At 40.9% G+C, this 22,068-nt stretch overlaps 1 protein-coding gene across 7 annotated transcripts in view; it reads left to right on the top strand.

Annotated features, from left to right (window-relative positions):
• ANKRD12 (ankyrin repeat domain 12) overlaps positions 1 to 22,068 on the top strand; it is a 234,739-nt gene that overhangs the window by 192,312 nt on the left and 20,359 nt on the right. For all 7 annotated transcript variants that reach the window (XM_068237176.1, XM_068237179.1, XM_068237175.1 and 4 more), the window contains 3 exons: positions 2,107 to 2,249; positions 5,327 to 5,474; positions 9,342 to 13,828. In XM_068237176.1, the coding sequence (XP_068093277.1) occupies positions 2,107 to 2,249; positions 5,327 to 5,474; positions 9,342 to 13,828 (4,778 nt within the window). The remainder of the gene's footprint in view (positions 1 to 2,106; positions 2,250 to 5,326; positions 5,475 to 9,341; positions 13,829 to 22,068) is intronic.

The raw sequence follows: 22,068 nt of genomic DNA, 5'->3' as shown, positions 1-22,068 counted from the left end.
TGTACAGACTATCGTTCGGGAGATAAGACTAATTACCAACGATCCGCCGGGCGGATCGCTGGTAACCAGTCTTATCTCCCGAACGATAGTCTGTTCACACGCCGGATTTCATGCGGAAACGTGCGAACGACGGAACGTTCAAACGACCCGTCGTTCGCGCAAATCCGACGTGTGTATGGGCCTTAAGTCTTGGAGCTGAGAGAAGTTTAGTCTCCTGTCTGTGTCTGTGCTAGCAGCAATAGGACATATATTTATATGGTTAAAAAAATGAAGAGCAGGGGTTGCATTCAAGGCTGTAGGCTCCCACCCTCAATTGCTGAAGCCAGCAGGGGGGCTATTAAGATAATGGTACCGCTCAAGTCTCACCCTGAGGTCCCGCCAACAGAGGTGCAGGAGCAATATAAATAATCTGAAACAAAAAGGGAGGTTCTCCAGTTTCTCTGATGAATAAAATCCACTTTATTTGAAATCGATCTGACAGGAAAACTGACAAAAAGACTCATTCATATTGGATTCACAATGGGCCTTAGGGTGCATACACACATCAGACCATGGTCTTTGGAAAATGAAAGATCACCGACCAATTTTACCCCCTTCCATATAATATGAGAGCCATACCTACACAGTCTAATCTATTGAGCTGAACTCCCCATCAGATAGAAATCTTTGCAAGATGCTGTACACAAATCTGCTGTACACATTCAACAGATCAGTATCGGCAAAAGATCCGTTCCTGCAAAATGCATTCATAGTCTATGATATCTGCAGATCCTCATACACACATTGTTTAACAGACATTCATTTGCAGATCAGATCCACCAGGATGGATCTTCAGATCTGCAGATAATTGTCTGTTTAACAGACATTCATCTGCAGATCAAAGTGTTCAATTCAAGAATAGCAATCAATTTTTCTGACTAATTGATTGTAACATTTCAAAAATCTGACCAATGTATACCACACAGGTATGTTCAATGTACCGCAATTATGATAAAAATGATTGGAAACTGAGAAAATTGCTTGAAAGTTGGCAAAGTGAGGTTCCGCTCAATGGTTCGCAACAATACAAGCCTTTATTGGGAAGAGTGAAAAACGGCACAACATGTTTGCTAACCTAATTTGGACACACACTGGTCCTTAATCATAGCATGCTATGATTAAGGACCAGTGTGTGTCCGAAACACGTTAGCAAACATGTTGTGCCGATTTTCACTCTTACACCTTACACTTTATCTGAGAAAATAGCCTGGGTGTAAATACTAATAAAAAAAAAATTATTCAGAAAAATCCACCACTCCTGATCGACTTTTATCGAATAAAAACAGGAAATCTGATCAGATTTCTTGAATTTAAAAAAAAAAAAAATATTTAGATTTTTCTTTGAAATCTGGTCTTTATCAAATTGCCCTAAATTTGGATCATTTTATTGTATCGTGTGTGGCCACCTTTAAGGAGAGAAGGATAACACTGAGTGTAAATACAGGTACCAAACACGCCTGTATTTAGGACTATTTTCATAGTATTACTGTTCACTTAAAGAGAAACCGTGACCAAGAATTGAACTTCATCCCAATCAGTAGCTGATACTCAGTTTCCCATGAGAAATCTATTCCTTTTCTCAAACGGATCATCAGGGGCCTTGTATGGCTGATTTTGTGGTGAAAACCATCCCACAGTGTGATGTCAGCGCTTCACAGCTCTGAGGTCCTGACATCACACTGTGGGAGCTTTGTTACATTGTGGGAAATAACAGCTGTTTCCAACTGCCAAAAAAGAAAGCAGCATCTCCAGTGACATCACCTGCCAGCAGTAAAAATGACACCATGTAATACATGTCTGAATGTAAATCAGAGAGAGGAAAGATTTTACAATGAGCAAACACTGACTAAAAAATGTATACATAATTCTTGTAAAAATGCAGCACTTTTTTATTATATTATTTTTAATGGAGTTCATTTTTAAGGTTTGCTTTTAAGCACAGCTGAGTATACCTACAATGACACTCTAGGTTGTCACAGTGAAAGCTTATGTTTGATAGTGTATTGCAGACTAAATACTTTTCTTGCAGTAACATTGCAGCTTCATGTTTGATGTCTTTGTCTGCAGGATGGACACCTCTGCATGAAGCCTGCAATATGGGGTCTTATGAAGTTGCTAAAGTCCTGATTGCAGCGGGTGCTGATGTGAATACCCAGGGTCTGGATGATGACACCCCTCTCCATGATGCCGTTAGCAGTGGTCACAGAGAAGTGAATATTTTTATTTCCCTTTTTTTTTATTTTTTTGTATGTCACAGCTTGCTTTTTATATAAAACTTTAAAAAGGTCTTTTTACACAGCTGTCACTGAAATGGTAGTGAGTCCTTCCCAATAGCTGTGTATACGTCACCTTCAAGCATGGCTGTACTACAGTATCTTCATAGACCAGCACTTGTCTGGGATTAGTCGCTTATTGTTTGCATGGCAAAAGATGTGAAAAGGCTTCTAAATGGTTCATTAAAATCATTCAGTGATATAAAGTGTTTTCAATACCAAAGATCCAGTTGTCAGCACAATTTTTATTGGTAGCACTTTTTTAAAAACATTGAAAGCAAGGAAAATGTAAAGAATTATTTTAACTGATTATAGCTACCGAATCTATTTTCTATATCATATCCTGGGGCTTTTTTAGTGGTGAATGCCTATTAGCAGCTACATTCTCACCACCACCACTGATGTACCACCAGTGTAAGGGAATCTCTTGTGATGTGTGCCAATCTATACATTTCTTTCAATTTATCTGTCCTAATGGAATATCTTAAGGTGGCCATACACTGGTCGATTTGCCATCAGATCGACCAACAGATAGATCCCTCTCTGATCGAATCTGATCAGAGAGGGATCGTATGGCTGCCTTTGTTGCGAACAGATTGTAAATCGATTTCAGCATGAAATCGATTCACCATCTGTGAAGCTGATGCCGCCCCTCGGTCCCCCACATACATTACCTGATCCAGCCGGCGTGAGTCCCCCGGTCTCCGCTGTCTTCTTCTCCGCTCTGGGCTCCAGCTTCACTGTACTTCCTGTCCGGGGAAGTTTAAACAGTAGAGGGCGCTCTACTGTTTAAACTTCCTGCAGGACAGGAAGAAGTGAAGCCTGCCGGACGAGCCCAGCATGGAGAAGAAGCAGCGGGGACTCGCGCCGGCCGGATCAGGTAATGTATTGCCGCTAGCGTCGGTCGTCGGGCATTCGAACGCCGCTATGGACGCACTCCCAACCCGCCAGCAATCGAGCAAAATCTTCCGCACAGACAGGAACGACGAATCGCCGGGAACGATCGATTTCGGACGGAAATCGATCGTTCGGTCAGCGTTTGCGCAATGATTTCACAGCCGATTCGATGACAGTGATCAAATTGGCTGTATATCGGCGAGAAAATCTGTAAGTGTATGGGCCCCTTTACTGGTCTCACAAAAACAATGGGCCATATCCTATTACCTTTTCTTCTAGGAAATATTTTTTCAAACTTAACCAATAAAACACCTTTAAAGTTCCCAGGAACCAAGACAGTAACAAAATAAGTTAATTTCTTTTTGACCCACTTTTTTGTACTTTTTTAATTGCCAACTGCTTAAAGGTTTTATATTTATATATATATATATATTAGAAAATTTTCTCCTTGGAGAAAATTTTGGAGAAAATTTTAATAAGTAAGGGCCCATTTATCTTACCTAGATTCTCAGCTTGCGCAATTGTAGAAAGAAATTTGCAGACGTAGCAGTTCAGGAACATTTTACACAGTTTTTTTACACTCTCTATTTTCAAAGCAGCAGAGTAGGTTATTATTAGTGTAAGCATAATTACCACATCTGTAGTCTACCAGTTATTCTGCTGTGGGTTTGGTTGTATCTTCTAATATAGTGGCTATGAAGTCAGTACCATCTTGCTAAGACAAGTATTACCCTTTGCCATATAGACCTGGCGACCAAGAGACACAGAATTTCACATTTTTCTGTGGGGAGGGGACCAGGTCAGGGGTTGAAAAGTGTCATTTCTGAGCATTTGATTTGGACTGGACTAGAGTGGTCCCACAAGCAGGGTCGTTGCAAGGATCCTAAGAGATCCTGGGCACTCAAGCCAAAAAATAGGTGTGGCCATGCACCAGAATGTGGGTGTGGTCATGGGTGGAGCCAAATTTACCTGAACTTAAAGTGGTTCTGAACTCCGAACTTTCTTCTCAGCTCTAAAAGAAAAGCAGCAACATAATAACCTTTAAAGAAACACATTTCTTTGTTACAGCTGATACAAATCCTACAATAAATCTGCAGTGTTTCTACTTCCTGCTTCATGGAAACCGCTATATTGTTAATATCCTGTGTTTTTAAATGAGCTTATCTGCAGTGGGAGTCAGCAGACACTGGAGAGATCAAATTACACTTGTGATTAGTGACATATGAGGGGCAATTAGACAGGCTAAACTTTTATAAATAAATACAGGGTGTACTTCTCTGTTGTTCATCTGTCCTGTGCAAGAGTTCATGTCCACTTTAACAGCGGTCTAAGTAAGCCTGCTCAGCAAAATGTTGGATGAATCCCCCTATCCATTAATGCAAAAAAAAAAAAAAAAAAAGCATGCTGGGTGCTGTGGGGAATACTGGGTGCTGTGGTGCCTCTATGGGGCATGCTGGGTGTTGTGGTGACCTGCTGGAAGCTGTGGAGCCTCCTTAGGAAGCATGCATTGTTGTGTGTCCTCACTGTTCCTCCCTCCGACCCCCCCCCCCCCCCTTACCCCCTGCCAGCAGAGTATCACATTGTGAGGAACTACTCATCTCCTTCATCCACCCTCGAGAATCAGACGCTAGGAGCTCTAGCTTCTGATTCCTTTTCAGATACTAGGGAGAGAAGTCCAGAAGAGATGTCTGCAGAATGTGGACACCAAGTGACCGGCGATGAGTACTGCTGCTTGACTCTGCCTGGGGGACATCTGGGGCATGTACCACCGATCTTTTGGGCTAGCAACGCCCCTGCCCACAAGCAGTTTGTATTGACTGCATAGATAGATAATGCACATTGAGACAGTAATCATTTGTTCTGCATTGTTGGTGAGCTGATACTACAGGTTGGGGATACAACACCTGAGAAACTCCAGAGATAAAATTCTGAATGAAAAATCCCCCATGAGGTGCTTTACTTCTCTTCCATGTTGTTGATTACCCATAGTAAGTGTGCACCCATTTGTATTGCTTTGAGGAGCACTCAGGTACATCTATATTACTCTTTATGTATGTTCTCTCTTAATATAAAATGTTCTTTAAACCTAACCCTTTTTTGTCATTTTAATACTACAGATCGTTAAACTGCTCCTTCGAAATGGTGGCAATGTATTCCAGGCTAACAAGCATGGTATTCGCCCAATTGATGTGGCGGAGACAGTGGAGCTACAGCAGTTACTGAAGCAAGAAATTCCACTCTCTGATGATGAGGAAAGTTACGCAGGTATGCTGGAACTCATTTTCTGCTTTATAGTTGTCCTGGGATATTAAAGGAAAACTTAAATGTGTCCTTTAGGGCCTAGTTCTGCATCAGTTTTTCTGCATCCAGATTTCTGGATGTGGCTATTATAGGCGTTCATTCTGCATCCAGAATCCGCATGTAGTGGAAACAGGCCCTACTCTTTTTCTGTATGTGGCATGTAAACCATTTTATTTTGCCCTACAGTTTTGAGTAGAAGGTTAGAGGATATTTAACCAAGGATTGAACTTCATTCCAATCAATGTCTGGTACCCACTTTCTCATGAGAGATGTTAACCTTTTCTCAAATAGATCATTGGGGGGGGGGGGGGGTGTCTGTATGGCTGATACTGTGGTGAAACCCCTCCCACCGTGTGATGTCATGACCATGGTCCTGACAGTGTGCTGTCTGTAAACATTGTTGCATTACGGGAAGTAATGGCTTTTTCCAACTGCCAAGCAAGCAGTATATCCCTCTGTGCATAGAACTTTCAGTTCTTAGAAAACTTGACAGTACTCCTCTCTTGCTGATATTCATTAGGTAGTTATTAATGTGGGAAATCCAGCTAAATATTATGCAGAGTTGTAGAGTAAAGCAGAACTTTAAATAAAGTAATCATATAGAAAAGTAATAGTAGTAAAAACGAAGTCCTAGTTTTTCAAATGCATCTGTTTAGCATATACATGGACAGGACCTTATTCAGTTCTTTTTTCTCCTAATTTTTTTTTCTAGGAGATTATTTTTCATCTTTTGTTAAAAATAACTTTGACATTCTGCAATAAAAAAAAGTACTAAAAAGTAGATGAAAAAGTACTGTCAACATTATTCTGAGTATTTTATTGCATGCTGGTGGCTGAAATGGCATTGTAATTAGAAGAGGGGGTGGCTGAAAGCCTTAAAAAGAAAATACAGAGACAACGGGGGCCCAAATAGCGCAATATGTCACCAAATTGAAAAAAAATGTGATGAAATAAAAGTGTTGCTCACAAAGAAGTTAGGTTTTACCAGGGGGAAACCAACCACTTGAAGCAGATGCACAAACCTGACTCCACTCAGGTGTCCAGAAGATACTGGATGCAGTTGCTGTCTTAGGAAAGCACACTGGTACTATGTGTGGCAAAACCACAAAAGGTCAATAACCCCCTCCAAAAGAGGGTGAGAAGCACAAAGGGGGGTAAAAAGAGCCCAGCGGTGTATAAAACTAAATTAAAATGAGATGATCAGTAATATTGTCAACAGTACACACACAAATGGTTAATGCTGTAATACACAGAAAGTGATATGCAAGAGAGTCAGCTCATCCCTACAACAAAAGATTTAGATAGATGTGCAAAAATACAGTACAAGAGCTATATACAGACCATGAGACTAGGACCTCGTTCATACTATAAGCGCTGCTGTGTGCATTTCAACAAAACGTATGGTATTAAGTAAACAAGGTTATCAAAACTATGTACACTGCACTGCCTGACGTTGTAACTTATGCGTTATACGGCAGTGCATTGTGATAACACACTGCTGCATGGATTTTTGTCAAAACTCAACGCTGACCCATTCATTGTCTGTGACAGGTTTGCAAGTTATGAAAATGCACTTACCTAGTGAGGCATACATTTGAATATATGGTATCAGTGGCTTAAAGGATGGCTGAAGTGACTTATTAAAAAAAAAAAGTTAGATTCCTCAGTAGTGTGAATCCACTGGATTTTACAGAGGCTTCCTGGATTATACTATAACTCACCATTTCAGCACAATTATACCTATTCAACGAAAGCGAGTCAAATAGGTTGCTTCTGGCTGCAAGCGCAGCCGTGGACGAGTGCACTCAGACTGGGCATATCCAAATAAGGTCTGCGAGTGCCCACTAGAACAAAGCACTCAGCAGAGGAATCTGTGCATGAATTGCTTTGTTCTACTGATAATGCAAGAGCCTTACTTGTGCATACCAAGTGTAGGTTCGCTTATTCATGGCTGGGAGCACAGCCAGATGTAGATGAACCCTGTACTGAAATGGTGGGCTTCTGCGAAGATCTGAGAAGCCTCTGAACCATCCAGAGGCTTTCAACTACTGAGGTAACCAACCCAACCTTTACTCCTCTCCCTGCTTAAAGCAGACCCAAACCAAACATTTTTTTTATTAATTTAGTTGCACTATTCTGACACATACAAAGATAAATAAAACACTTATTCAAGCCTATGAGCATTTCAGTGCATGCTTTTCGCCCTTCTCTTTTAATACCTAGAGTTATACAGGTGGCAGCCAAGTTAGATAATTGATTTGATTTCTGAAATCTTGTATTTTTAATTTGGGTACACTTTAAGGTTTGCTTTAAAGCAGAATGAAACCCAGCAATTCTTCTTTGCTCTAAAACATTATTTACAGAATATTATATACTACCAGCATTTTTTTTACTAGAACAGCATTCAAAGGGTTAAATACAGGACAGAAAAGCTCAAGCTGGGAAAGCTGGACGAATCCGAACTAGAGCTAATGTGATCTTGTGTTCAATTGTATCAAGTGAGGAATGTAAACAAACACTTCTCTGACACTGCTGAGTCTCCTAAACAAAGACAGTCAGAAAGTATTTCTGCTTATATTTCAAGATGTAAAAAAAACAGTTATGAATAAAATGCAAAGTCAGCTCTCAAAGCAAAAAAAGTGTACTTTGGAAACTTGTAATTTCTAAATGAATAATAATACTTATGCACAAAAGCAAATATGATAACAGCATACCTCCCAACTTTTTGAGATGAGAATGAGGGACACTTAAGCCACGCCCTGCCACACCCCTAATCACGCCCCTAGTCACGCATACCATAAAGATTTCATAAGAAAAATATTTTGTTTTATAATTCAAACCACACTGGTCCTTTCTATCCTGGTTCATTTTCCGTCATATTAACATTTTAAAATTAGTACTATATCAATTTAAAGGATGGGAATAAAGTTTAGAGTCAATCACATTTTTAGTAGAGAAATATATATATATATATATATATATATATATATATATATATATATATATATATATATATATATATATATATATATATATATATATATATATATTTACACAGAAAGAGGGACGAAGTCCTGAAAGAGGGACAAATGAGGAAGAAAGATGGACAGAAGGACAGGGCTCCCAAAGAGGGGAGCTATGGCAATGTATTTGGATCATTTATGACTGGAGGGCACAGACCTTACAGCACTGTTGCCGGAGGGAAGACGATCGTGATAGGAGATAGCAGTCCTCTGTAACATGATCCTGTGTGCCCAGCTTCTGCCTGTGCCTTATCTTCCAGCAGGTCTCTGCAGCCAGTGTCCATCCCCTCCTCCGGAGATTGTGCAGAGAGGGGGGAGAAAGGTCAGAGGGCACCGCTGCTAGAGCGTGACAGTCAGGCAGAGGACCCCGCATGTCACATTAGTTACCGGTAGGCGCAGACAGTGAGGAGGACAGAACTCAACAGGAGATGTATGGGGAAGCAGGCACCACTTTGCAAAGAGCAGAGCAAATCACCCGGGCTTCGTAACTGACGTCATTGCTCACTTCTGTGTAGGAAGTCCCGCAGTGACTGCTCTGTTTTCTATGATCGCTCTGCCGCTCCCCATCCTGACTTCTCAGCCCGGGACTCAGGCAGGCTATCGCGGGAGGGGGGATCAAGCCTCCCACAGCGGGAGAATCCCGACAAAATCGGGGCGGTTGGGTAGTATGTAACCGTATGGCATATACAAAGTAGGAAAACCTACTTTATTGAATATTATGTCAGGGTTTTATTCCGCTTTAAGTCCACTGTTTCTTCTCAGTGTTTCATTGAATTTTATTTTAATTGAAACTTGTTTTATTTTACAGACTCAGAGGAGCCACAGTTTACCAACCTCTCCAGCGTGGATGAAAATCTAGATTCAGAGGGTGACAAGGAGTCTCTGATTAATGAATCTAAGCATGTTGCTACAAAAGGGTCTTCTTGTACTTCAGGACTCGATGAGTATGAATTTAAAGATGATGAAGAGGGTGAGGACGACGACGATGAGGATGAGGATGATGCTGAAATTGGCAAGATGATGGAGGAGAAGCGCGTTATCAGGAACGAGATTAAAAAGGAAAACGCTGAAGGAAGTGATAACTTTTTTGTAAAGAAAGATAAGATTGATTTTCCAAAACTATATAAAAATAGAAAACCAAAACCATCCCGACCATTATTCACAAGTTCCGACAGTTCCGATGATGACCTGCTTCACGAAAAAGTGAGCCTTGCATCCGAAAGCGTAAATTCTGACATCCGACATCGAAAAGAGTATAGTGTTTTACACGAACTTAAGGAAAAGGGCAAAGTCAAGAAAAAAGTGAAGAATCAAAGCAAGAACAAAGAAAACAAGGAATTGAAACAGGAGAAAGATAAGAAGGAAAATGTAAAAGTAGTTAATATAGTGATGAGTTCTGCTTTAGATTCTATTGAGAAATCCAGAGATGAGGATGTGTTTAGGAAATCTTTGTGTACAAAAGATGAAGGGTCGTTGCACTTGTTTCAAATTACCCCTGGCAAATCTCCAAAGCACACTTACACTTTAGTTGATAAGCAGTCAACACCTTTAAAACAAGAGAACACTAAAATGTGTATTTCGCCACCTGGTGGATCTGAGTCATCATTACAAGCAGAACTCTTCCATTATGACCACATTGCTGAATCAGAGTACGCACTGGAAAGCTCAAGTACAACGTTTTCCAAATATAAGGAAAAAAGTAAGCACGTAAAAGACTTCTTTGTAGAGTATGGTGATAGAGTTCCTAGTAAAAGCAAAGAAGATGAAAAAAGCCCTTGTTTTGAGACAACGGATTGTGTTGCAAAAAAAGACAAAGAAGGCAAAGTGATCAAAAAGCACAAAGTTAAGCATAAGGAAAGGGAAAGGGAAAAAAATAAAAAAGATCCAGATGCCGAAAAAGATAAAAGCAAACATAGGGAGAACAATAAAAACACACAAAGACCTATTGAATTTGACAGAGAGTTCTGGAAGGAAAACTTTTTCAAGAGTGATGAAAATGATGAAGAGTTTTTGAACATGGAATCCAAAAACGCAGCAACGGAAAAAAAGGTAAAGTTGGAAAAGTCACCAACAAAAGAGGAGAAAGTAAAAGAGATTCAGGATCACAAAGAAAACACTAAAGATGACCACGAGGAGAGCATAAAAAAAGAGAAGGATGCACTTTTTTCAGAGAAAGATTCTGAAGTTTTCTCTACCAATGCACTTGTTAAGGATGAACCAACAAATAATGACAGGGACACAGATGCAGAAAAGCTTCTCAAGGAAGTCAGAGAAAAGTCTGAAAAAAGACTGGCACTTAAAGAAAAGGACATTGAAAAAATGGATAAAAAATGTACAGACAAAGAAAAGAAATCAAAAGAACACAAATCAGAAAGAGAAAAGTCTGATATACATGACCATGCAGAAAAATGCAAAACACATTTGCAGTCTACACAGAAGGAAAATGATAAAATTCGAAGTGTTTCAACTGGAAAGGAAAAGTCCAAAGACAAATCTGAGAAGAAGTTTGAGAGAAATGAGAAGGATAAGCATTTTAATGAGCAGAAAGTTTCAGCTGATAAAAAAATAAAACAAACTGATAGAGACTGGGAATCAAGTAAATCAGATAAAGGAAAGCGCAAAGAACGGGATTATCGAAAGAGGGATAAAGCTAAGGATGGAGACCATTTTGCAGGAACAAGTGTAAAGCATGGTCCGGATGACCGAAAACAGAGTACCACCGAAAATAACAAAGTATTGCATGAACGACTGTCAGTAGTGAGAGAAAAATCCAGAGATGAGCAACAGAAAAGTGTTGAATATAAAGAAAAAGACCGTAGAGACAAGGAAAAGGATATTGATAGGTATAAAGAGAGAGACAAACATAAAGACAAAACACAAACAAATATATTGAAAATAAAACCTAAAGAAGCTGAACCAGAGAAGACTAAACTCAAGTTACCACCACTGAAAGATGCCAGACCAAAAGAAAAAAGACTGGTGAATGATGACCTAATGCAAACTAGTTTTGAACGAATGTTAAGTTTAAAAGACTTAGAAATTGAACAGTGGCACAAAAAGCATAAAGAAAAAATAAAACAAAAAGAAAAGGAAAGGCTAAGACATCGAAACAGCACTGATATCAATAAAATTAAGGAGAAAGAAAAGCAGAGACATTCAGTAACACCGTCCAAAAACAAAGAACTGATGAGATCGAAAAGTTCTGAGATGTCAGACTCTGGTCCAAAAGAGAAAATGCTAAAGGATGCCACAAGTTGTAGATCACAATCAGTAGATGGAAAAAATGTGGCTTATCCTGGCAAGACTCTTTTAATTTTAGATAACAATAGCTTAGCTAGGTCTCCTCGGTCAGAGAGTGAAAAAACTGGTCTAAGTTCTCGATCAATATCTATGATTTCAGTTGCCAGTTCTGAGGACTCTTGTCATGCTACTGTGACCACGCCAAGGCCTGTAATTGAGTATGATTCTGACTTTGCACTTGAAGGTTCAGATTCTCAAATGTCACAATCTCCTTTCTTTTCAACTGCTAAATCACCAGCTATACACGACAAGGAAGTTGACAGCCTTTCTGAGCTACCTGACCGTGTTAAAGCACCTGTGACAAATAGACTTCTACCAGGGTATCTCAGGTCAGTTTCTGTAGAAGATACTAAATTGGCAATCAGTGAATGCAGGCCAGTTGTAGAAGTAAGACGGTGCAGCATGCCAGCTGCTTTAGTGGAACAAATTAGGCCCTCACCAATAGTACTCGAAAGCACTTTACAAGAAACACCATCAGCTGCTCCAGCAGTGCCTAGCAGCTGTATGTCTCCAAAGCTAGAAGAGAAAGATTTCCATGGCAGCTTTTATAATCTTCATTCAAGTAGCAAGAAATCATTAACTTTTAATAAACCTATTGAAGATTCAAATGTGTTGATCCAAGAGACCCTGCCCATTCCTGAAGCAACGCCTGTTGTAAGTAGCACTGACCAAGGTAGCTCTAATTTACTAATATCTTCAGAGTCAGAACCTGGTAAATCTGTTTGTTCAGAGCAGGAGCCTGTCACCCTTGGTGATGCAGACAGCAAAGTACAGGATCTTCTGTCACTCAAACAAGAAATCACCAAATCTAGTCCTCCTGAAGCAAGCGGTTTGCCTCCTGTCGCATCCTGTAGTACAGATATAGATGCACCGTCTTCAGATCCAAATACTTCCCCAAAAACTACAGGGCTTCCAAGTTTGATATCCAGCATTGGGAAGGAAGAACAGACTTCCACAGGTGCCAACTCCAATTGTGTCAAAGGAAACGATCTGAAAGAAGCTGAACCCAAGCTTCCAGAAATTGAGAAGACCTCTGTAACCTCTGCTTCACCTCAAGAAAATCCTCTCCATGTTGACAGGCTAAAAATTGTTCTCTCAGACTGTATAGTGGAAAGATTACAAAGCACTGTGGACGTGCAGGTGCCTAATAACTTGTTAAATAAATGTACACAAAACTCCACTCCAACAAAAGACTCTTCTCCAGCAGATAAATGTGATGAGGACACTAATACACCTAAAGAAACAAAACCAATTACAGAAAATCTTGCATCACCGCCAAGTAACAGAAGAGGCGAAGGTGATTTGGAAAAAGCAAATGGAACACCAGAATCACTTAAGGAAAGCACACCTTCCCCAGTCACTCGGTCTGGCACTACCAAGGACACATCTTTGCGGAAATCTGACATGTCATCAGAGAATCAAGCTTCTTCAGTACAAGAAGAGATACAGAAATTTAGCCAGACGATTAAGATGGAGGCAGAAGAAAATGCAGAGGTAAAATCAGAACCACAAGAAATTCCTCAAAGAATTACAAGAAATCGCGCTAACATGCTGGCAAATCAGAATAAGCAGGTGCAGGCAGCCTTCTCTCACACTTCAGATAAGGAATGTAATGAAACCTCTATTTCGTTGAGAGGAAGGATACGGCTAAGTGAGGATGAAGAGGTTCAAGTCCATCATCCACGTAAAAGAAAGATGCCCCGTGTGCCTCAGCCTGGTCTTATCAATCCTTCAATACAGCAGGCAAAAGAAAAGACTCAGCAATCTTTAGCCGCAGTTGTAGATTCCTTGAAACTGGAGGACATTCAGCCATATCAGTCCGAAAGGGCAAATCCTTATTTTGAATATCTTCATATAAGGCGAAAAGTAGAAGAAAGGCGAAAGATGCTTTGTAGTGTTATCCCTCAAGCCCCCCAGTACTACGATGAGTATGTGACTTTCAATGGCACTTACCTTCTAGATGGAAATCCCTTCAGCAAGCTCTGCATACCTACAGTAAGTTGGTTTTCTCACATTGTTAAATAGATTGAGGGCCCATTCACACTTCTGTACCTCACACACAAATCACAATTGCACATGAATAATTCAAATTTTACTTCCCAATATCTGCAGTCTTCTAAGTATGCCCTGAGCCAGTGTCCGTGTCTATTCAGGAATGTCCTGATCACAAATCTTAAAGAGGAACTTAAATTAAGGATTGAACTTCATACCAGTCTGTAGCTGATACTGCCTTTCATGCGAGAAATCTTAACCTTTTCTCAAATAGATCATCAAAGGAGTCTTTATGGCTGATATTGAGGTGGTACCATTACCATGGTCCTGACAGCTAGCTGTCTGTGAACCGTATTGCATTGTGAGAAATAACATCTTTTTCCAACTGCCAAGCAACCAGTATACCTCTGTGCATAGAACGTTCAGTAACGAACATTCTGTACTGACCACCTGGCAGAACTAAAGATGTCACCACCAGTGATACATTTCAGAATGTAAAGAAGGGATAGGAAAGATTTTACAATGGGCAAACACTGACTAAATAATATTTAAATGAATAGTGTAAAAAATAAGTTTTATTAACTTCAGCCAGTCACGGACAGTCTGTGCAAGAGAAGTGCAGCAGCTGCCGGAGAGATACATAGAGTGCGCACTTTTCTTGTGTAGACTGGCCGTGACTGGCTGAAGTTACGGGACCCGGTACCGGAGCTGGAGAAGGCTGAGGACGGCGGTATGGGAGCGATCCATGCGGATGGGGCTGGAGGAAGCCCAGGTATGTATAAAACTTTTATTAATGGTTTCTGGTTTCCTTTAAGGTTAGGTTCCCACTCTGATGTATGATCTGCTGTGTCCACCCTCATTCACTGGTGTCTATTGTAACGGACATGTCATAGATAGCATTTTATAACATTTCTATCCATGACATGTCTGTGTTTTGTGTGATGACCAGAAACGTCGTGCAGGATGAGCTTTGTGATCTTTGACCACAATGGACACAACTGACACAGACATGTGTGATATTATCTTATAGTTAACAGTCTACATGTCTGCTACTGAAAACTGTCTGCTCTTATGTATAGTGTGATCATAGGCGTATCCTGCCCTGTTGCTATGGTTTCCAAAAGTTTAGTATTCATTTTTACTGGTATTCAAAAGTTGTAACATCTACAATACTTTGTATTAGCAAATTACAAAATGATTAGGCAGCATGGTATATTTGTCTGTAAACTGATGTTTCATGTAAGGGATCTTGAACTCAGTGTTTGTGCAGCAGTTCTAGAGCTGAGGCACACTGGGAAGCGTTTGCGCTGCATTTGCGTTTTGGGGAAAAAAAACGCTTTCTCATTTACAAATTGCAGCAAAATCATTCTCATTCAAATGATTAAGAAAGTGTTTTTCAAAATGCAAACACAGCGTACAGCTGTGCAAATCGCTGGCCAGTGTGCCTCGGCCTCTTTTACCTGTTTGTATCACCTTGCTCTAAAGCAAGGGTGTCAAACATCAATGTCTTGTGGCCCCCTCTCTCCCTTATACAGTAAAGTTCCCTAGTGTCTAATAGCCCCCTCCATCCCCTATACAGTTCCCTAGTGTTGAGTGCCTCCCTCCTTCCCCTATACACTTCCCTGGTGTCTAGTGGCCCTGCTCCCTCATCTATACAGTTCTCTGGTGTTAAGTGGTTCTCCCTCCTTCCCCTATACAAATTCCCTGATGTTTAGTGGTCCTCCATCCCTCCCTTATACAGTTCTATGGTGTCTAGTGGCCCCCTTCTTCCCCTATACACTTCCCTGGTGTCTAGTGGCCCTGCTCCCTCATCTATACAGTTCTCTGGTGTTAAGTGGTTCTCCCTCCCTCCCCTATACAAATTCCCTGATGTTTAGTGGTCCTCCATCCCTCCCTTATACAGTTCTCTGGTGTCTAGTGGCACCCTTTTTCTCCTATACAGTTCCCTGAAGTCTAGTGGCCCCTCCTCCCTCTCCTATACAGTTCCCTGGTACCCAGTGCTTTCCCCTTCCCTATATGGCTTTCCTGGTGATCTAGGGCTTACCCTCCAATATACCTTTTCTGGTGGTCCTAAGAGGGCCAAACATAATGCAAAGTGGGGAAACCACCTGAGGGCCCAATTTGATGGCTCTGAGGGCCATATTTGGCCCACGGGCCAGAGTTTGACATGTATGCTCTAAAGGAAACCTGAAGTTAGAGGCATATGGAGGCTGCTACATTTATGTCCTTTTAAACAGCACCAGTTGCCTGGCAGCCCAGCTGATCATCATGTCTGATCACACACCTAAAGCAAGCATGTGGCTAATCTTGCCAGACTTCAGGAAGATCTGATCTGCATGCTTGTTCAGTGTCTATGGCTAAAAGTATTAGGGTCATTTTTATACTTGGTGTGGTGGGATTTTAAATGATCACACCGTAGCCAAAAAGTTGCATCACACGTTAAAGCCGTGGTGCAACAAAATAAATAATCAGTTAGGCATACTTTGCCTCCTTTCTGGGGTTACTGCACCAACGCAGATGTTACTTTTTTGGTGATGGACCCCACCGCAAAACACTGTACTGCGTAGTGTGAAAGCCCCATAGGGCTAACACTACTTTTGTGACTTGATGCGGCGCAAAGCAGTAAGTGTAAAAAGAGTCTTAGAGACACAGGAATCAAAAAAAAAAACTAGGCCGTTTGTGATATTTCAATGGAAATGCATATGCCAGTCTCTATATCCCTCTCACTTCAGGTTTCTTCAACTATACCTACATGTGTTTTATAGGAAAACTGAAGTGGGAGAGATTTAGAGGCTGCCATATTTATCTCCTAAACAATACCAGTTGCCTGGCAGGCCTGTTGATTTATTTGGCTGCAGTAGTGTCTGAATCACACTAGAAACAAGCTAATCCTCTCAGATCTGACAATAATGTCAGAAACACTTGATCTGCTGCATGCTTGTTCAGGGTCTATGGCTAAAAGTATTAGAGGCAAAGGATCAACAGGGTAGCCAGGCAATGTGCATTAAAAGGAAATACATATGGCAGCCTCCATATACCTGTCACTTCAGTTGCCCTTTAAGGCACATTTGTTGTGTCTTTAAAGGGACCCTGAACACAGAAAATAAATAGAATCTGGACTTACCTGGGGCTTCCTCCAGCTCCCTGTAGTCCGCAAGGTCCCTTGGCTTCCTCTGGGTCCCTTCCATGGTCCTGCAAGTATACAGAGGCTGCCATATGTATTACCTTTTAAACCATGCCTCGCTGCCCTGCTGATCCTCTTCCTCTAATACTTTTAGCCATAGACCCTGAACAAGCATGCAGCAGATCAGGTGTTTCTGACATTAATGTCAGATCTGACAAGATTAGCTGTATGCTTGTTTCTGGTGTAAATCTTTCCCTACTGCAGCCAAATAGATCAGCAGGGCTGCCGGGCAACTGGTATTGTTTAACAAGAAAATAAATATGGCAGCCTCCATATCCCTCGCACTTCAGGTGTCCTTTAAACCCGTATATTTGAGGAAACCTGAAGTGAGAGGGATGTGGAGACTGGCATATTTATTTCCATTTATATAGCGCAAATTGCCTGGTTGTTCTATGGATCCTGTGTCTCTAAGGCTCCTTTTACACCTACTGCTTTGCACCGTCCGCTGTATCCTGCTGCAGAAGTAGTGATAGTCCTTTGGGACTTTCACACTGTACGCAGCACAGTGTTTTTGTGGTAGGTCCCGTCACCACAAGAGTAACATCTGCGTTGGCGCGGTAACCCCAGAGAGGGGAGGCAAAGTATGCACAACAGATTACTTTTTTTGTTGCACCGCAGCCATAATGCATGGTGCAACGTTTCGGCTGTGGTGTGATCATTTAAAATCCCACCACACCAAGTATAAAAATGACCCTAATGACATGATGCCAGATCAGCATGGCTGCCATGCAACTGGTGCTGTTTCAAAGAAAATAAAAATAGCCTCCATATGCCACTCAAACTACACCCAAAAATCATAAACCAAGTGAATGTCTATAAAATGCATAATTGTAATTGATTCCATAATGCGTGTATTATTGCTTTTGCAATAAATTATGTTGTGTTTTTGAAAACGCTGCATGTTCTTACTTACTTTAAGTTTGGGTTTCAGTAAATGCAGTGGTAAACACTGTACATTATAATGCATCATAAAAGCAGGTTCAGTTTTCTTTGAAATGGTTTTTCTATGGCTGCATTTATCTTTGGAGTGTGAAGTTCATGCTTTGTCACTACAGACATGCTTTGTCACTACAAGTAGAACTTACACATGCATGCTATCATAAATATGGCATAAAATTATATTTATTTTAAAACCAGTGAAGTTTGGTGAGAGAAGTGAAGTAGTATGCCCGCCCCCATCCCAATATATACTCCTGTAAGGAGACATGGGTATACCTCACCAGGCAAGTTCCTACTAATTGCCACTACTCCTTTCTTTACTGGGACTCTTGTCCACCAACATTGCAGTCGCAGCAGTGAAGATGCTATGACTTTTTTTTTTTTAAATATGTCTGCCTGTACTGCTCCTTCCAGTACTTGAAATTTATGGTAAGGTATGGGAGTAGCATTAATTGACAGTCCCACTACCCGTTTACTGACTACCCACTTCACTTCTATGCTGGTGATCAAGGCACCCTGGATATGAAATCGGACCTTCCTGGGAAGAGGAGGTGGCCAGCAGATAAAGTCTGTAGTCTGTTAATTCCAGCATATCCCATTAATGAATGGACTAGTTTCATATAGTTTATCTGTGAAAAGGGTGATAGGATGCAGCAGTACCTAAAGCAGGTGACCATGGATGGCAGCACAGCTGTGTTATTGCATTGTCATTAGTGAGACAGTGGCTCAATCAATTCTCAGTTACATTTGTGCTTAGATCTAATTGAGTGGGACAAGGTGGTATATTGATCACCACTGCATGATCAATTTCCAGTCAGGGAACGATTGATCACTTGCTGGATCTGGCTCTTTTCATCCCATCTGTGGGCATCGAAACAGAAAGATATGCTTTATTTTGCAGTGTTCTTCCAGTTTGTCATGCTCATTCTGTTCAACTATCAAATGCTCATTTATTGACTTTTCGTTTGCGCCCGTCCCGTGACATCTCTTGTTCCCACGGGTAGGAAGATGGATCGGGGAGCCTCATTCGTCGGGAAGGATCACTGTGAGGTTCCCTGGTCCATCTTCAGGTGAGTATTCACCTTTAGTGTGGTGGGGAGAGACAGTATTTTTAAAGTGTTATAGTCAAGTAGTGTTGCGCCTGCACCAAGAGCTGCTAGTACTGTTGAGGGATCCCAATTCCTCGTATTTAGAGCAAAAAAAGATATGCAACAGACTGCGCTGATAAAATTAAAAAGTCTTTAACTGATTAATGATAAAAATCAACCTAAGGTTGATAAGGGGATATTAACTCCTTCAAATAGCTAAAATGTCAGTAAAATTCATAGGAATTAAAAAATCTATATTGCACAATTGGATTGATGGGAATTGGTGATATAATAGTAGCAAATATGTCCCTCCTGGAAGGTGGGGATTCAAAGTGACTTAGTGTATGAAGTTCCAGGGAGTAGTGTCCATATGACAATTAGAAATATTGCTAAAGTTGATTGAGGTATACAGTGGATAATATTTTTAAAGTGATTGTGCTCCTCAAGATACTCTAAGTAGTTTGGCATTCTCCCATTTTTTTGCCACCTTCAACCCTTACCAAACTCAATGCCTCCCTAACACAATTTCTCTGGGCTAAACAACGCATTCATCTGGCGTTCTCAACCTTGCAATGCCCTAAAGATGTAGGGAGCAAAGCCCTCCCCAATTGTTACCTTTATCATTTAGTGGCTCATTTATCACACCAATGCGCAGGGCTTCAGGACGATAAACCACTGCTGCAGGGTCCCCTCTTTTTTCCCTTGCCGTTTGATCACATTGACCTGCTTTATAATATACTCAAAGGGGTCAGCGGTATATCAAACGTTAGATCCCTACCTGGTACACTACAACAGATTATTAAGGTATGGGACAGTTCTCATAAACTTCTTCTTTTAGATACCAATCAGGTGGCATTATGGGAGAATGCTAACCTCGGGGAGTTTATGAATATCCCAGAATTTAAGTATTGGTTAGATAGAGGAATACACTTCATACAACAGATCCTACAAAACAGGAGAATTAAATCCTTTGCTCAGCTTTCCTCCTACTATAATCTACCACACACGACATTCAGGTACCTACAACTCAAGCATGCCCTCTATGGACAGTTTGACAACATCCCAGCGCAACCAGAAAGTTCAGATGTTCACAAGATAATCTCTGGCCCTTCCTCTAAACCATTAATCTCTGTGCTGTGATATGTTGTGTATGTTATTGCTTGTTTTATTACCTGTATTGTTGTATCTATTGTCTATTACCTGTATTGTGCTGTTGGTCACCCCTGTTATCATTGTCTGTATTCGTATGTATTGTACAGTGCTGCGTAATATGTTGGCGCTATATAAATCTAATAAATAATAATAATAATGTGCTGTACAAAGCTCGGTCTCGAAGGTTAACGTTCAAAGCTGATGTAGGGGAGCTGTCTGTTGAGGATTGGGATGAGACCTTGGAGAACGTTATTAAGGTCTCTCCTCATAAACCTGACCACTTACTATATATGTACTTTATAGAGCATACAGAACCCCAGTATGCCTAATGAAATTTAAACTTAGGGCTCTTCCCACTGCCCCAAATGTATCACTGCAACCAGCACGTTTTTTCACTTGGTGTGGGCCTGCACAGATATTAATCTATACTCAAAACAAGTGGTAAAATGTATGAATGACTATATGGGATGCCCAGTGGTATGTGACCCTACATTATGTTTGCGTATATTTCCTGGTGCATTGACTGGCAAGTATACTAAACATATTATGCTTAAAGCGGGATTGTCGCCATATAAATTCAAATTTCAACAGCAACTGTATTAAGTGATAAAGATGCTAATCCTGCATTCAAAACTTTCAAAACTTTTTCTGCTGTTATGGTTTGGAGGTATCACATACCTTAGGAGCACTAGCCCTTTAAGTGCCATTGCCAAACAGTTGCATGCTGGGGGTCTTTCTATGTATAATACTGTATATTCCTCTTCTTTAGTTCCCCTCCTTCTAATGACATAGGACAGTGCACTTCCTAGTATAGACCTCAGTGGGAGTGTCTGAAGACTGAGAGAGGGGCAGGTAACGAATACTCAATTAGCAAGGGGAGAAAAAAAAAAGTGAGGGGGGAAACAAAGATGAAAACTGCCTAGAATAGGATTCTCTGCTTTTCCTTTATAAAGTTCACAGGAATCATAACGTGGACAGTGCGATGCATCTGTTATGTGAGTAGAACTAGTATTTGTCTACTTGTATATGTGTGTTTTTTTTATTTCTAGGTTAGCATGGGTGTCACTTCAGCGCAGGTCTATAGTAATACAGCTTTCATCATTTTTTGGTATACAGGATCTTCGAACAAAAGGGTAAAGAAGCAAGGCTTACCAGATTCCAACAACCCACATTATAAGGTTGTAAACGAGTTTGATAGGTGGTCCGCAGAACTTTCAAATGGTGTCGTTTCACCAGCGATGTTGCACACTACAGATTCCTCCGGAATATAGTAGATATCCTGAGATCGCAGAGACTCACCAAGGGGGAGTCCAGTAGGATAGTGACATGAAAGAGATGTACGGCACATCTAAGTGTAAACCGTCTTTATTACATAACAAGTAAAACAATTAAAAACAAAGATAAAGGAAAACTCACATACGGGGCCCGTGCACTGGGAACCCCGAAAAAGTAGCGCGCATAAAATGGTCAATAGAAGACCTCAAATAAAATGCTGCCGCCTTCCCGACCGGTTTCGCAATCTTGCGTCATCAGGGGATCAGGTCAGATGATGACGCAAGATTGCGAAACCGGTCGGAAAGGCGGCAGGCGGCACCATTTTATTTGAGGTCTTCTATTGACCATTTTATGCGCGCTACTTTTTCGGGGTTCCCAGTGCACGGGCCCCGTATGTGAGTTTTCCTTTATCTTTGTTTTTAATTGTTTTACTTGTTATGTAATAAAGACGGTTTACACTTAGATGTGCCGTACATCTCTTTCATGTCACTATCCTACTGGACTCCCCTTTGGTGAGTCTCTGCGATCTCAGGATATCTACTATATTCCGGAGGAATCTGTAGTGTGCAACATCGCTGGTGAAACGACACCATTTGAAAGTTCTG

The sequence above is a fragment of the Hyperolius riggenbachi genome, chromosome 5 (assembly GCF_040937935.1).
Source record: "Hyperolius riggenbachi isolate aHypRig1 chromosome 5, aHypRig1.pri, whole genome shotgun sequence".
In the NCBI taxonomy this organism is placed as follows: domain Eukaryota; kingdom Metazoa; phylum Chordata; class Amphibia; order Anura; family Hyperoliidae; genus Hyperolius; species Hyperolius riggenbachi.
The sequence above is the reverse complement of the archived record's forward strand: the minus strand, read 5'-3'. Positions and strand labels throughout refer to the sequence as shown.